The sequence below is a fragment of the Pristis pectinata genome, chromosome 11 (genome assembly GCF_009764475.1).
Source record: "Pristis pectinata isolate sPriPec2 chromosome 11, sPriPec2.1.pri, whole genome shotgun sequence".
NCBI classification, from domain to species: domain Eukaryota; kingdom Metazoa; phylum Chordata; class Chondrichthyes; order Rhinopristiformes; family Pristidae; genus Pristis; species Pristis pectinata.
In genome coordinates, this window is record NC_067415.1 from 84590201 (window position 1) to 84607779 (window position 17579).

The following is a 17579-nucleotide window of genomic DNA, read 5'->3' on the forward strand; positions in this document are numbered from 1 at the left end:
TTTTTTTACACAAAGAGTGGTATGTATGTGGAATGTAAATCCACAGAGGGACTGAACGAGGGTGAGAACTTGAAAGTCGAGACCCTGTCAAATTAGGGGCTGTTGTCTGTCGTCGAGCATGGAGGCAATGAGTGTATGGACACAGGCAGCAGAGTCTTAGATGAATCTTGTTATTGTAGCTCGTACTTGATGAACATCAGCAGGTCAGATTCCCCCAGCATTGTGACTCATTGAAATCCAAATCTTTGTGGGGAAAAAAAACACCAAATTTGAAGCGTTTTTTTGGAGTGAGTGGCCTGGTCTCCTGGCAACTGTCAGGAGGCCTCACATTCCTTCTGTGTGGAATGCTGGGTCTGAGCCACAGACCGGCTGTCCGATTGACCAGGAGAACCGAGACAACAGCTGGCGCTCCCTGCTCCAGGGATCAGAAGCTCGGGGAGTGACCCGGGAGGTCTGTAAGATGGTGAAAGTGTTTAATGGGGGGGTAGAGATGACGTTTTCTTGTGTCAGCAGAGCACAACAGAATACCATCGGTCTAGACAAAAGATTCTGCAGAGGCTGGAATCTGGAGCAACACACACAAAGTGCTGGAGGAACTCAGCGGGTCAGGCAGCATCCATGGAGGGAAATAAACAGTCGACGTTTCGGGCCGAGACCCTTTGTCAGGACTGGAAAGGAAGAGGGCAGAAGCCGGAATAAGAAGGTGGGGGGGAGGGGGAGGAGCACAGGCTGGCAGGTGACAGGTGAGTCCAGGTGAGAGGGGGAAGGGGAGATGTAATAAGCTGGGAGGTGATAGGTAGAAGAGGCAAAGGGCTGAAGGAGGAGGAGTCCGGAAGGAGAGGGCAGTGGACCACGGAATAAAGGGAAGGAGGTGGGGAATAGATGGACAGGTCATGAGGGTGGGGGATGGGAAAGAGAAGGGGTGGGGGGCCACAGGAATGAGGGAAGACAAAAGGGGGGGAGGAACCATCAGTCGAGATTAGACACAAATAAATCTGATCAGGAAATCAGGAGAATCTTCTCTTCCCAGAGAATGGGGAGAAGGTGTAACTCGTTCCCACCTGGAAGACCAGGGATTGGTTCAAGGGGAAGCTGGATAAGCACAGAGGGAGAGAGGGATAGAAGGTGAGGATGGGGGAGATGGAGAGAGGTGGGAGGACGGAGGGGCTGAATGGGCTGGATGTGGTTCTGTGGAACAGCGGACAATGTGCACACGTGAGTTTTGGTGTGGCAGCGTTTGTCTGGAGTCCAGGGAAAGGCAGCTCACAGAGCAAGAGTCCTTGCCCAGAATCAGGGGAGGCTGAGACTGGCTTTTACAGTGGGAGTAAGGTTACAATAGAATGTGTGCACAAAAAGGCAAAAACACATCAGACCTGCTGTGATGTGGGGATTGTAGAGTTGATCTTGACATTTCTGCCTCTGTGATCCTATCTCTGATTTCTCTCTGTCTCCTCTCTCTATCTGTCTCTCCCTCCCCCTCCCTTCCCACCCCCCTCCCCCTCCCTTCCCACCCCCCTCCCCCTCTCTCCCTCCCCCCTCTCTCTCTCCCCCTCTCTCTCTCCCCCTCTCTCCCTCTCCCCTCTCTCCCTCTCCCCTCTCTCCCTCCCCCCCTCTCTCCCTCTCTCCCTCCCCCCTCTCCCTCCCCCCCCTCTCTCCCTCTCTCCCTCCCCTCCCTCTCTCCCTCCCCCCCTCTCCCTCCCCCCCTCTCCCTCCCCCCCTCTCCCTCCCCCCTCCCTCCCCCCACTCTCCCTCCCCCCTCCCTCCCCCCCTCCCTCCCCCCCCTCCCTCCCCCCACTCTCCCTCCCCCCTCCCTCCCCCCCTCTCCCTCCCCCCCCCTCTCCCTCCCCCCTCTCTCCCTCCCCCCCTCTCTCCCCTCCCCCCTCCCCCCCCTCCCCCTCCCCCCCCTCCCCCTCCCTCCCTCTCCCCCTCCCTCCCTCTCTCCCTCCCTCTCTCTCTCCCTCTCTCCCTCCCCCCCCCTCTCGGTGTGTGAAGCTCCAGTCACTTTCCCCATGAGCCACTCACTGCGAGCATTCACCAGTGCTGAGATGTAGTGCTGGGCCTTCATTCAGTATCTTCAGGGAGAAGAATAATCAGCCATTTGCCATTTGAAGTGTGCGAATTCTGTGGATCCTCGTGGTCTCAGACACAGAAAGCAAATGGTCCACAGAGTGAGACAAGTGCATGTGGGGAAAGGTTACAGGTCAGTGACCGTGCCTCTGTCTGTGCGGATGTGGTGATGATGGGGGATGGGATTCGTGGAATCTCCTTCCATGACCACAGAAGAAACGGAAGCAGGAGGAGGGAATTTGACCCTCTGTGGATGCTTTTCCATTCGGTCAGATCATGGCTGATTCACTACCTCAACATCATTCTCCTGCACTAACTGCCACCACCCCCTGGGAGTTGGCCTCTGAGCCACCCACCATCCTGACTTGGAAATATATCGCCGTTCCTTCACCGTCGTTGGGTCCAAATCCTGGAACTCCCTCCCTAACACCTTTGTGTGTACGCCCATACCTCAAGGACTGCTGTGGTTCAAGAAGGCAGCTCATGGGCACCCATGGATGGGCAATAAATGCAAGCTCAGGAAGCCCTCATCCCTTGAATGAATAAAAACTAAACCACATCCCGCAATCCTCCGTCATTGGAGCTCACGAGTATAGGATGGTTGGAGGTAACAGCACAGTGGCTGAGAGACCCAGGAGACTGCAAATGCTGGAATCTGGGGCAACACACGATCTGCTGGAGGGACTCAGTGGGTCGAGCAGCATCAGTGGGGGGAGGGGAACTGTCGACGTTCTGGATTGAAACCCTGCCTCAGGACTTAGAGTGGAGAGGGAAGGTATCACTGGCTATCTTCCCTCATCACCTTTAGTCCTGATGCAGGGTCTCGACCCTAAGTATCGACCGTTCTTCCTCCCTGCCCCACAGACGCTGCTGAACACGCTGAACTCCTCCAGCAGGTTGTTGCCCCCAGTGGCGGAGAGGTTGTCCTTCCATTGTGCCACCCGGACCTCAGGGGGAACTCGGTGCTTTGCAGCCGGAAGTGGGCGTCATTAGAAGGCAGGGAAAGCAGCAGCCGACGTCTGCACAGCAAGATCCCCCACACACGTGCCCGCTGCCTGAAGGTAGGCTCCCCCTCTACTGCCCCCAGGTCAGGCTGTTCCACCACAACTGGAAAGTGACTGCTTGCGCAGATCTGACCGCCATCTCTCTCCTGAGCGGGAAACCTCAACGCACCTTTCCATCTGTGGCGCCCTTCCTCTCCCTGATCTCATCCCCAGGTTAAACTCTGTGGGGGCTCCCCGGGTTACGGATGACCTGACTTCCAGCTTTACACATGTTGTACCATACTTTTTCAAAGCATTTTTTCAGCTAGTTGTAATAATAGTGAAATGTCTCATGGTGTTCGTTAAAGACTGGATTTCTGACAAGGAGAAATTGGTTCATGGACAGTTCTCGGGAACAGAGCTCTTATGTAACCCAGGGACTGCCTCTATTTGGAAATGTTCCTGGGGTGGAAGGTTGCTGTTCCTGGAATACGCCTGAGGGGAATCCACATCCTGCTGCATCTTTTGTGGGTCTGTTTCTGTGCTGTACAATCCTACGAGTAGTCTGGGTGTTTTATAATTTACTGTCACTGACAGTGCCAGCTGTTATTGTCCCTTCCTAATTGTCCCAGAATAGATAAGATAAGATATGTCACACGTACATCGAAACACACAGTGAAATGCATCTTTTGTGTAGAGTGTTCTGGGGGCAGCCCACAAGTGTCGCCACGCTTCCGGCGCCAACATAGCACGCCCACAACTTCCTAACCCGTACGTCTTTGGAACATGGGAGGAAACCAGAGCACCCGGAGGAAACCCACTCAGACACACAGGGAGAACGTACAAATTCCTCACAGATAGTGGCCGGAATTGAACCCGGGTCGCTGGCGCTGTAATAGCATTATCACTAAGGAGGGCAGTTAAGAGTCCACAATACTGGTTGGTCTGGAGTCACGTGTCGGCCAGGAGGGGTAAGGGTGGCACATCCCCTCCTGCTGAAGGACTTCAGTGAACCAGCTGGGTTAAGTGAACCTGGTAGATTTATGGTTGCGGTTGCAAAAGCTGGCTTTCTTGTTAAATTACAGATCTATTTAGTCACCGGAATTGGTCAAACGCTTCACGGAGGAGGAGCAGGGAAGTGGGAATAATTGGAGAGACTTCAAAAAGACAGAACAGACATGATGGGCCGAATGTTTGCCCCCCTCGTGTTTGCTTTTATGATCAAGTTCTCTTTGGAAGTATTGACAGGTTCCCAGGAGTCTTTTAGGAACGTTGTTTTTGATGATTTTCTTGATGTTGGTGAGTTACTCTGCTGGAGGAACTCAGTGGGTCAGGCAACGTCTGTGGAGGGAAAGGAACAGTCAACGTTTCGGGTCGAAACCCGATATTTTGCCCCAGATTGCGGCATCTGCAGGCTCTTGTGTCTCTAACTTACTCTGCTGTTGTGTGGATTTGAATTGCTGGGAGACTCACAAGGAAGGTAAAAGGGTTTGTTCACTGATTTACATACCATGCTCACAAACTTTGGTTACTGCAGCCATACCTGTCTGACTGCTTCCTGCCCAGAGATTAAGAAGAGCTTCCATTGTTTATCGGCAGACTCTGGCATGTCGAGTGTGACCCTCTCTTGCTGCTGGAAGTTCCCAGAAACTTTCCTCTTGAACCGTTTGCAGTCAAGAACTGCGGAATGTTCCAGATGTTGCAAGCTTCTCCCTCAGAAGATGCTGCTGCTTTTTGCCATTGCTCAGTTCCTCGGTCTGAAGCTGCCTGATATCCCGGGATGTGGTTGGGAGCGGGGTCGGAGGCTGCTTCCTCTTGGCTCTTCCCAGGTCATAGAGTCACACAGCACGGAAACAGGCCCTTCGGCCCAACTGGCCCATGCTGACCAAGATGCCCCATCCAAGCTAGTCCCAGTTGCCAGCGTTTGGCCCGTATCCCACTAAACCTTTCCAATCCATGTATTTGTCCAACTGTGTTTTAAAAGTTGTTAGTGTACCTGCCTCAACCACTTCCTCTGGCAGCTCATTCCACACACATACCACCCTTAGTGTAAAATAAAGGTGCCCCTCAAATTCCTATCAAATCTCTCCCCCCTCACCTTAAACCCATGCTCTCTAGTTCTTGATTGCCCAACGCTGGGAAAAAGACTGAGTGCATTCACCCTATCTGCACCCCTCTGCACACCTCTATAAGGTAAGGTCCTGGATGATCCAGAACTTGGAATCTCTCCTGGGAATATCACCTCTCTGTTGAGAGGCAGACCTTGGCTGCCGAGGCCACCAGACTCGATTACAAGTTGCAGTCGGGTCACTTTGACTCAGAGAAGACCCATTGGCCCTGGATTGGGCAGGTCCAGAGGAGACAACTGCCAATTCTATGAACAAACGCATTCCCATGTTAGTGTTGGGGGTGAGGTTTAGAAGTGGGTACTGAGGCAGGATGTCAGTGCTGGTCATGGGTACCTGCTGCCTTCGTGGGCCAGACACAGCTACATTGGTGGTCCGGGGTCAGGTCACCAAAAAAAGGTCCTTTTAAGGTGAGAGGGGAGGAGTTTAACAGGTAACTTTTACACACAGAGGGTGTATCTGGAATGAGCTGCCAGAGGAGGTAGTGGAGGGAGATACTACTACCACATTTAGAAGACATTTGGATAAGTATTTATAGAAGGACGTGGGCCTAATGCAGGCAATTGGGACTATTGTAGATGTGCATCACAGTCAACCTGGACAAGGTGGGCCAGAAGAGCCCATTTCTGCGCTGTATGATTCTTGGGGTGAGCTGGGTGTTTTATAATTTATTCCATCGCAGCTTGTGAATGTTACTGGCAACACCAGCATTTATTGTCCATTCCTAATTGCCCCAGAACAGAGGAGGCAGTTAAGAGTCCACTACACTGGGTCTGGAGTCACATGTTGGCCAGGTAGGGTAAGGGTGACACATCTCCTCCCCCTGAAGGACTTCAGTGAACCGGCTGGAATTTTACAACAATCTGGTGGATTTATGGTTATGACTGCAGAGACTGGCTTTTTTGTTAAATTATGGATCTATTTAACTACTTGAACATACATTTCCCAAGAACCCTGGTGGGATTCAAACCTTTTTATTTATTCTTTTGTTTCTCGGGACCTTTAAGCACAGTGACCAGCAGTGCGGCCACAGAAAGGGGATGACCAGCCGAAGGGGTAGAGGCATAGCCGTGGTAGAATTGTACAGCAAGGAGGCCATTTGGACCATCATGCTTGTTCTGGCCCCTTTTATCCAGGATAGTTGCCCCAGAGAAGGTGATGAAGTCTGGAGGCCAACTCTGGAAGATGGCCACAGTGTGCGTTGCCATTGCCAAACCACACCGTGTGTGGCAATGGTGAAATTCTCTGGGATCCGGGTCTGTGTACGTCTGGCAAAGCCCGAGTCTCCTCTCCCTGGAGAGGACAGTAGTGAGCTGTTTTCTTTATCCGCCAGATCCGGTGAAGGTGCTGTGGGAAGGAAGTCCCAGATTTAGAACCAGCGATGTATTTGCAAGTCAGGATAGTCTGCGACTTGGAGGGGAACCTGCAGGTGGTGGTGCTCCCATTGGCATTTTGCCCACAGGTGATGGGACAGGGAGGTGCTATCAGAATAACTGCAGTGCATGTTGTAAATAGTACACACTGCAGTCACTGGTGGAGAGAGTGAATGTTCAAGGTGTTGGAACCAGCTGTCTTGGATGTTGTCAAGCCTCTCCAGGCAAGTAGAGGATGTCACATCACACTCCTGACCTGCCCCTTGTAGACTGGGCAGTTGGGAGGTGTGAATGATAGGTCTGATGCTGATCTTGCAAGTTGGTTGGATGATTTTGGTTATTATTTAATTGGTAAATTGGTTTGTTATTGTCACAAGTACCGAGGTACAGTGAAAAACTTTGTTTTGCATGCCATCCATACAGATCATTTCATCACATCAGTGCATTGAGGTAGTACAAGGGAAAACAATAACAGAATGTAGAATAACGTGTTCCAGTTACAGAGAAAGTGCAGTGCAGGCAGACAATAAAGTGCAAGGCCATAACGAGGTAGATCGTGAGGTCAAGAGTCCATCTAATCATACTAGGGGACCATTCAATAGTCTTCTAACAGCAGGGTAGAAGCTGTTCTTGAGTCTGGTGGTACGTGCTTTTAGGCTTTTGTATCTTCTGCCCGATGGGAGAAGAGAGAATGACTGGGTGGGTGGGGTCTTTGATTATGCTGGCTGCTTTACCGAGGCAGTGAGAAGTGTAGACAGAGTCCATGGAGGGGAGGCAGGTTTCCGTGATGTGCTGAGCTGTGTCCACAACTCTCTGCAGTTTCTTGCGGTCCTGGGCAGGATAGTTGCCATACCAAGCTGTGATGCATCCAGATAGGATGCTTTCTATGGTGCATCGATAAAAGTTGGTGTGTCAAAGGGGACACGCTGAATTTCTTTAGCCTCCTGAGGAAGTAGAGGCACTAGTGAACTTTCTTGGCCATGGCGTCTACGTGGTTGGACTAGGACAGGCTATTGGTGATGTTCACTCCTCAGCTTTGAGAGCTGTAAAGCAGTTTGAGTTGCCCTCAGATAGCACCTGCTGGTCTCTGAGTCCTGTTTCTGTCTCCTGTTTTGACTATGTTGATCTATAATCCTCCCATTTCCAGGCAGCAAACTCCAGTTCCTGCCCTCAGGCAGAATGGTGACTGGATTTTTATCTAAAGAACAGAGTCGCTGCCAGAACATCCAGCATCAGAAAGGGCAACACCAGATGTATAGAAGCATAGGCATGGTAGGATTGTATAGTAAGGAGGCCTCTTGAACCATCATGGTTGTTCTGGCCCTTCAGAAAGGCTCTCCAGTTAGTTCCAACCCGTCTGTTCTTCCCTGCAAATATCTTCTGGTATCCAATGCCCTTTTGAGAGTTCTTGTCGAATCTGCTTCCACTGCCCTTTCAGACAGTGAATTACAGATTGCTGTGCTTTTATAGTCATAGAGTTATACAGCACAGAACAGGCCTTTTGGTCCAACTGGTCCATGCCGACCAAGATGCCCATCTGAGATAGTCCCATTTGTCTGCATTTGGCCCATATCCCTCCAAACCTTTCCTATCCATGGACCTGTCTAAATGTCTTTTAAATGTTGTAATTGTACCCGCCTCTCCCACTTCCTGTGGCAGCTCGTTCCATTTACCCACCTGTGAAAAAGTTGCCCCTCAGTTTCCCTCTCACCTTAAACCTATGCCCTCTAGTTTTAGACTCCCCTACCCTGAGAAGAAGACCATGACTGTCTGCCCTATCTCTGCCCCTCATGATTTTATAAATCTCTATAAGGTCACCCCTCAGTCTCCGCTGTTCCAGGGAAAACAGCTCCAGCCTATTCAACCCACCAGTCCAAGCAACATCCTTGTGAATCTTTTCCGCACCCTCTCCAGCTTAATCACGTCCTTCCTGTAGTGTTGTGACTAGAACTACAAACAATTCGTGTACGGGGATGAGGTTGAAAGAAAAAAAATTGTCCATCACTGAATGGTGGAGCAGACCCAATGGCCTAATTCGGTTCCTATATCTTATGGTCATAATACTCCAAGTGTGGCCTGGCTTTTCTTTATAAAGAGAAAAATCTCAATTCCTTTCCTTTGCTACTCTTCTCAGTTCCACGTGTCTCATATCCAATGTGTAATGTTCTGCAGATCACCCTCTGTCGATAGCTTTGCTTCTCTCGTGTCCCTCCTGTAACGCACTGGTTACAGCGTTGCTGCAGTTCGAGGCAAGAGGCAAAGCCAAGCCAAATGAAAGTCCAAGATCACTGGCTCAGTCCTTTAGTATTGGGAAGAGGTTAATTAACTCCTATGTTCTCCCTTGCTCTTTTTTTGCTGACTAGTTAGTTCCACTGGAACTGGCATAACTTTGATGGGTTGAATGGCCTCCTTTTGTGTCATAACAACCCTATGATTCTCCTCTCAATCCCTGCAGATGCTAGACCACTCTGGAACCCTTGAGTGCTCTTTAGTGCTTGCCTCAGTCTCTGGAGTCCTCCTTCAGTTATGGCTCAGTGGGACACGTTCTTGTTCCTGAAGGTTGTGGGTTCAAATCCCACCCCAGAGGCGTGAGCCGACACCCTCAGTGCAGTAATGAGGGAGTGCTGCACTGTTAGAGGTGACGTTAAGCTCGGTTCCGGTTGCCCTTTCTTTTAAAGGTACCACGGCACTAATTTGAAGAAGAACAAGGAAGATCTCCCCGGTGGAATGGACAACGTTTACCTGCCGACCAGCAATAAAAGGAAACAAATTACCTCAGGTCCGCAGCTCAGAGCCAGACCTTTCGTGCCTGTCAGTCCATACTAGCATTGGGGCTCCACTCAAGCCAACCCCTGCCTTTCTCATTTATCAGCGCGGCCCTCTGTTTCCCTCTTCCCTTCTCCGCATTCAGGTATCAAAAGTGAGGGGGCACAGGTTTAAGGGGAGGGGGAGGAGTTTTACAGGGGATCTGAGGGGTACGTTTTCTTTACACGTGCCTGTATGTGGAACTGGCTGCCAGAGAACGTGGTGGAATCAGATATAATCACTGCTTTTAAGAGCACTTAGATACTTGAATAGGCAAGGCATAGAGGGAAGCCATCCCAATGCAGGCAAATGGGATTAGTACAGGTGGGCAAAAGAGTCGGCATGGACGTGGTGGGCTGAAGGACCTGTTTCTGTGGTGTACAGCTCCGTAAGTCCTGCTGACTGCATCAATATCATATGCCTCCCTGTGGGAGTGAGCCCCACATTTTCACCACTCGTTGGGTGAAGTACCAGTTGGATTTGGATTCCTTGGTGGCTGGTTATCTGATTGTTTTCACCTCACAAGTTTGTGAGGACTTGCTGCTTGCAAATTGGAGGCTGACTTGCCTCCATTAGCACTATTGTGCTTGGGACATTGCAGGTGCCACGTGAATGCAAATACCTTCCTCTCCCTCCCCATCATTCTCGTCTTCTCTTGCTTTTAAGGAGCTGGAAACACATCACCGTTACCAGTGTTGGATTCGACTGTTTCAAGTAGTATTTTAACATGTATAGTGTTTAATGCACCTCAAGTGGCTGCACAAGGAACAGCCACTTCCTAGCTTATTGGTTCATCCATCAGGTGAACACGTGTTTTCCCATTGGTTGGCTTTGCCACAGGTATCTAATAGGTTTCCTGATTGGACTATTGTTAGCTAAGGAGTACCTCTTATCTCAGGTATAAAAGGTCTCATTTTTTTGTTAATCTCTCTCTTGCTCTCTGCCCTCCCACTGGCCCCAGCTCATTTTTAGTTCCTTTTGTCTCGGCTCATCTACCAGTAGTAAAGCTAGGGCCAATGTGCTCTGTGACTGTTTCTTTGTTTTAAACTTTTCCAATAAAACTTTGTGAAGCACCAGGTTGTTTTCAATGCATTCCTGGACTCCTGAAAGAACCCGTGGATTCGAAAAGAACCGGATCCAACACCGGCATCTGGCCCGCAGCACTGTCGAACCATCTCACCAGAAGGACTGTAGTCGTTAAGTAGGTGGCTCACGACCACTTTCTCGAGGGGAGCTCCATCACCAGCTTTCGGGGGATAGTTCAGGAAAACTTTCCCCTGCAGCGAAGCAGGGTGAGGGGTGGCCTTGTATAAAATCATGAGGGGCACAGATAGAGCAGACTGTTGTAGTCTTTTCCCCAGGGTAGGGGAGTCTAAAACTAGAGGGCACAGGTTCAAGGTGAGAGGGGAAAGATTTAAAGAGGACCTGAGGGGCAAGTTTTTCACACAGAGGGTGGTGGGTATGTGGAACGAGCTGCCAGAGGAAGTGGTAGAGGCGGGTACAGTTACGACATATAAAAGACACTTGGACAGGTACATGGATAGGAAAGGTTTAGAGGGATGTGGGCCAGACTCAGGCAAATGGGAGTCACTCAGGTGGGCACCTTGGTCAGCGTGGACGAGTTGGGCTTGCTTCCGTGCTGTTTAACGCTATGACTCTAAAGAGTTAATAGTTCTGTTATCACTTGGCAATTGTAATGTTCATGCACAACTTTGCCTGTTGTTTGATTTTGATTGTTGATGATGGACCCTAGAGTTCTCCAGAATTGAATGATAAAGGGGTTGCTTGAGAGGGTAGAGGGTCCATGAAGGCGTTACAGGAGATTGTGAGCGCAGGATGTTTGTTGTAAGCAGGCAGGTGCTGACAGCTGAGACCGAGGCCGCGGACAGGAGCAGAAGATTGATTGCAACTGTCAAAGTCAAGTCGAGTTTATTGTCATACGCAGAAGTCCATGTGTGCACAGGTGCAATGAAAAACTTACTTGTAGCAGCATCACAGGCACAGAGCATTAGGGACACAGCATTCAAAAGAAAAATATAATTTATACAAGAAAGAGCACAGTTAGAACAAAAAAAGTCCATTGTACTGCAAAGTCGTCAAAGTGGTCATAACGTTGTTATACTGAGGCAGTGATTAGGGTTGTGCTGGTTGGTTCAAGAACCGAATGGTTGAAGGGAAGTAGCTGCTCTTAAACCTGTTGTGTGGAACTTCAGGCTTCTGTACCTATATTCAACTTGTGTTGTTTAACTCTGAATTTTTACCAAACCTTTGGATAGTTGTCACAAACGTTAACTAATAATGATCCATAGACCGGCCAGCTCTCAGCTCGAAAAGGAGAAAAGAACTGCAGATATTAAAAATCCCAAAAAAATAAAATGGTGGGAACGCTCGTCAGGTCAGGCAGCATCTGTGGGGAAAGAAACAGTCAATGTTTCAGGTTGAACACCTTTTGTCAGACTGGGAAAGGTTTGACACCATCCTTTCCCAGTGCTGATGTCGGTGAGACTGAAAACAGCCTTCTCTTGGTTGGAATGGAACGGCTACAGTACATTGTAACTGGAGTGAACTCTCTGAGCTTGGTTAGTGTGCAAGTGGGAGTGTCTGACCGTTGCACAGAGGGTTTGTCTGACATCTGCGAGGTTGTGCCTGTTCGCTGGGGGACTGGTTTTGGCAGCTGCTTCTATCGGATAGTGTGCCTTCACTGGATTACAGGGCACATTCCACAGTCCTGAGGTCGTGAAGACCCTCCAGTCAGATTCGAGTCTTTACTGGTCCTTTCCCCAGTGATCATATGGGCCCCACATGGGAACCTGGCCTTTGGTATCCCAGCACTCTCCCATGTCAATCTCACCCAAATCCCTGCTGCCGTATCCTTCTCACACCAGAGCCCGTTACCCCATCTCCCTGCTGAGCTCACTGACTTCACATCAGCTCCTAGTTCATGTTCCTCCGTGGCCTTCTCCCTCCATAACGCTCCCTCCAGACCCTACCATCCCTCTCTGTAACTCCCTCCAGCCCCTACACCACTTGCTGTCTCTGAAACCCCCTCTGGCTCTTACACCCCTCCCTATCTCTGTGACCCCCTCTGGCCCCTGCACCTCTCCCTATCTCTATAACCCTCTCCAGCCCTCACACCCCTCTGTAACTCTGTACCCTCTCCAGCTCTCCTTATCTCCGTGACCCCCTGGGATTTAGTGGAGGAAGATTCTAATGTAACATTCAAAAGGGAGCTGGATAGGTATGTGCAAGGGAGGGGCTTGCAGACTCTGGCAAGGCTAAAATAGTGGGATTAGCTGGATTGCAGGATTGCATTTACGTACACCGGTGGGGACTGGGAGGTTCGAATGGCCTCCTGCCATGCTGTATTGCTGACTCCCTTAAAGCACATTGGTATATCCTGAAATGGACGAGGGTGGTGCTACCAGAATGCAAGGGGAACTGATTCAAGCTCCTACTCCTTTGTTCCCCACACCAGTTGTTTAGCTGAGTGGGTCACAGAAACAGGGAGGGGTGTAAGGGTGGGAGGGGGTCACTGAGATAGGGAGGGGTGTAGGGGCCACAGGGGGTCACAGAGACAGGGAGGGGTGTAGGGGCTGGATGGAGTTACAGAGATAGGGAGGGGCATAGGGGCCGGAGGGAGTCACTGAGATAGGGAGGGGTGTAGGGGCCGAAGGGGGTTGCAGAGACGGTGGGGTGTAGGGGCCGGAGGGGGGTTACACAGATAGGGAGGGGTGTAGGGGCTGGAGGGGGTTACGGAGACGGGGGGGTGTAGGGGCCGGAGGGGGTTACAGAGATAGGGAGGGGTGTAAGGGCTGGAGGGGGTTACGGAGACGGGGGGGTGTAGGGGCCGGAGGGGGTTACAGAGATAGGGAGCGGTGTAGGGGCCGGAGGGGGTTACACAGACAGGGAGGGGTGTAGGGGCAACAGAGGGTCACAGAGATAGGGAGGGGTTCAGGGGCCGGTGGGGGTTACAGAGATAGGGAGGGGTATAAAACCTCTCAAGAATATTCTAGAACTCTGTGCCATACGGGGAGCTGTCAGGACTGAAAACTTGGTGAGGGAAGTTGGTTTTAAAGAACGTGAGAGAGGCAGAGAAGTTTAAGGAGGGAATCCCAGAGCTCAGGGCCCTGGTAGCTCAAGGCACGGCCACCAGTGGGAGAGCGAGTTCATCTGTGGATAAGCAAGAGGCCAGGGTTGGAGGAGTACAGATACCTCAGTGAGGTTATGGCCATCAGTTGGCGTAGACCTAGCTGTTCTTTGTGGCTCAGTCTGCACTGTTGAGATATAGAGGAGCCCTTGATTTTTTTGCAGGGTAAGGAGTGCCAAGGTGTTTTTAAAAGTGTCCTGACATCGAGATATGACAAAGAACAATTTCAGTGTGCTCAACTGACGCCAACATTTCACATGTGTTCCCTCAGTAAATTGTCCACTTTCCAAATATTTAAACAGCCCTGGACATGGACAGTTTCAAATATTAGGTTTATGCATCTACCTTGTCAAGTGTGTAAATAACCTTGCAGACAATTTAACTCCTCTTCTGCTCCTGACCTAATGAAGTTATCTTGTCATTGACATCCACTCTGTTTAATTAGGTATGGTTCTGTTCCCATGAGGCTGCTTTCTCAGCACTGTATCTCACTTATAATTGGATTCCCATGAAATTGGCAGCACAGAATCCACAAGGCAGAGAAAATGAACTCTCAGCAGTATCGACCGTCACTCCGTGGGCAGGGCAATCACAGGTTTAAGACCAACCCTAGACGCACGAGCTCCACAATCTCGACTGCTGCTCTCACAGTGCAGAAGGAGTGCTGAACTGTCAGTCGTAGGGTCATACAGCATAGAAACAGGCCCTTCGGCCCAACTGGCGTATGCTGACCAAGATTCCCATTTAAACTAATCCCATTTGGCCCATATCCCTCTAAACCTGTCCTATCCAAGTGTCTCAAATGTTGTTATTGTACCTGCCTAAATCACTTCCTCCGGCAGCTCGTTCCATTTACAGACCACCCTCTAGGTGAAAAGGTTGTCCCTCAAGTTCCTTTTAAATCTCTCCCCTCTCACCTTAAACCTGTGTCCTCTAGTTCTTGATTCCCCAATCATGGAGGAAAAGACTGAGTGCATTCACCCTGTCTATGCCCCTCATCATTTTATACACCTCTATAAGGTGAAAGCTCGGTCTCCTACGCTCCTATGAAAAAAGTCCAAGCCTACTCAACCTCTCTCTGTAACTTAGTCCCTCGAGTCCTGGCAACATCCCCGTAAATCTTTTCTGCACTCTTTCCAGCTTAATGGCATCTTTCTTATAGCAGGGTGACCAAAACTGAACACAGTACTCCAAATATGGCCTCACCGACATCTTGTACAATTGCAATATAACATCCCAACTTCTGTACTCAGTGCCCTGACTGATGAAGGCCAGCGTGCCAAACGCCTTCTTCACCACCCTGTCTACCTGTGACGTCACTTCCAGGGAACCAGAGGCGGCAACTTTCAAAGGAGTCTTCAGACTTCAGCCTTCATCCCTCCTGTTCCCTAAGGTGGATGTAAAATGTGACAACGGCCAGAGAGTTGATTCTAGTGATGTAGGAAGGGGGATAAGTATTGGCTGTGCCGCATGAATTTCAGATTTTTTAAAAAAGTCTATTGCTCACTGCTGAATAAATCTTGCAATGCAGAATAACAACGCACACACTACTTGACAATTGATTTATTATTCGTTACAGCTTAAAGCCTCTGGGAAGCATTTGCTGGATTTGATTTGCCACAATCTTAACCTCATTGAAAGTGATTACTTTGCACTGGAGTTCTTGGACCATCACAAGGTTATGGTATGTGAAAGTATGTCCGTACAATGCTCTGTCTGTCCTGTCTCCGTTGAATAATGCTAAATGGACCTCATTTAAGAACAAGGCTCCCACTAATTACGATGTCTGGAGGGCAATCCCATTCCATTTTGCTGCTTTAGTTGAATATTCAAATGTTTGCTTTAATTGTTTAGATGTGGTGTCATTTTTATTGCTACACATATCCAGAATTTGAAGTAACGCAACTCATCATTGACGTTGATCCAATGGTCCATTGGGTAGGGATATGCCATTTTCCAATGCTGAGGTATCAGTTCAACAGGATCCCTGGCGCCCAGCAATGATGAGGTAACAACATCTGACTGGGCAGCCAAGTGCAGTGAGGTATTCCCATGGCAAAAGGCACCAAGTTCCACATTATCCCAACTGGAAAAATATGTTGCCCTTTCTCCATCAGTGTTGGGTCAGTATCTGGAACCCATTCCTAACTTCAGTTAGGAATCTCCACACAGACTGCAGTGGCTGGAGACACTAGCTGTTAAGGATGAGCAGTGAGTGCTAGCCTTGCCAATGATCTTTGTGTTCCATGGAAGGACTGAGGGGGAAGAAAGGAAATGAGTTGGTTAAATTACTCTATAAATACTTATTATAGTAATTGTAATCTCTTGTGCTTCTAGGTGTGGCTGGACCTATTGAAACCAATTGTGAAACAAGTCAGAAGTGAGTACGGTTTACTTTGTGTCCCTTTTGTGAACCAGAACATTTCTTCAAACTGGGAGCTGCTGACGTTCAGTCACAGGGCTGAGGGAGAATCAAACTTACCCACTCTACCGAAAAGATCACCTCTCTCGGGAGGATAAAGGGCATTCGAAACGGGACAGTTTCTGGGTATTAATCCATCTTGTATTTGTCGGGCTGATGAGTATTTTTCAAGCCTGTCATTACAAATCACTTCATCAAACTCTGGCTTCCTGCGTGACATCTGATTCACTTCATATGTATAACCAGGATTGGGGAATGTGTTAGTATCTGTTTAAAATCCTGGATAAACAATCTCCAGTGATTTGAATAAACACAGAACAGAGTCATATAGTTATACAGCCCAACTGGTCCACACCGACCAAAGTGCCCACCTGAATGAGTCCCATTTGCCCACGTTTGGCCCATATCCCTCTAAACCTTTCCTATCTGTGTCCTGTCTAGATCTCCTTTAAGCATTGTCATTGTACCCATCTCTACAGCTACCTCGTTCCATATACCCACCATCCTCTGTTTGAAAAAGTTGCACCTCAGGTCTCTTTTAAATATTTCCCCTCTGACTTAAACCATTCCCATTAGATTTTGACTCCCCTGCCCTGGGAAAAAGACCATGATCATCCAGCTTATCTATGCCCCTCATGATTTTATAAACCTCTATGAGGTCACCCCTCAGCCTCCTTCGCTGCAGGGAAAACAGCCCCAGCCTATCCAGACTCTCCTTATAACTCAAACCCTCCAGTCCCGGTAACATCCTGGTGAATCTTTTCTGCAGCCTTTCCAGCTGAATGACATCTTTCCCATAGCTGGGCGACCAGAACTGCGCACAATGCGCCAAGTGTGGTCTCACCAATGACTTGTACAGCTAACATCCCAACGCCCGTACTTAATGCCCTGACTGATGAAGGCCAGCGTGCCAAACGCCTTCTTCACCACCCTGTCTACCTGTGTTGCCGCCTTCAGGGAACTACGTACCTGCCCCTTTAGGTCTCTCTGTTCTTCAGCACTCTCCAGAGCCCTGCGATAGTACATCCCAGGCAGAGGCCATTCACCCCACTGAGCTTGTGCTGTCTCTTTGAAGAGCTCTCCAGTTGGTCCCACATCCCTTCCCTTACACCGCAGCCCGGGAAATATTCTCCTCATAGAATCACGGAGTCTTGTAACACAGGATAGACCCTTCGGCCTGCGAGTACGTGCTAACCATTAAGCACCCACCCACAATAATCCCATTTTATTCTCCCTGCGTTCCCCTCATTCCCCACCAGATTCTACCCCTCACCCACACGTTAGGGCCAGTTTACAGCAGCCGCACCGACCCGCACAGCTTTGGGACGTGGGAGGAAACCGGAGCACCTGGGGGAAACCCACTTGGTCACAGGGAGAACATGCAAACTCCACACAGACAGCGCTGGAGGTCGGGATCGAACCCGGGTCTCTGGAGCTGTGAAGCAGCAGCACTACCACTGTGCCATTTCATTCACATTTCTAGTCCCACTACGTTCCTTTCAGATCTGCCTTCGCTCAGGATTGTAGAGTTATACAGCATGGAAACAGGCCCTTCGGCCCGACTCACCCATGCTGACCAGGGTGCCTTGAGCTAGTTCCATTTGCCTGCATTTGGCCCATATCCATCACAATATCTTGCTGCATAAACCTCCTCAT

The 17579-nt window shown here is 49.7% G+C and overlaps 1 protein-coding gene across 6 annotated transcripts in view; it reads left to right on the top strand.

Annotated features, from left to right (window-relative positions):
* farp1 (FERM, RhoGEF (ARHGEF) and pleckstrin domain protein 1 (chondrocyte-derived)) overlaps nt 1-17579 on the top strand; it is a 229001-nt gene that overhangs the window by 99548 nt on the left and 111874 nt on the right. For all 6 annotated transcript variants that reach the window (XM_052026779.1, XM_052026780.1, XM_052026781.1 and 3 more), the window contains 2 exons: nt 15081-15185; nt 15839-15881. In XM_052026779.1, coding sequence (XP_051882739.1) covers nt 15081-15185; nt 15839-15881 — 148 coding nt within the window. The remainder of the gene's footprint in view (nt 1-15080; nt 15186-15838; nt 15882-17579) is intronic.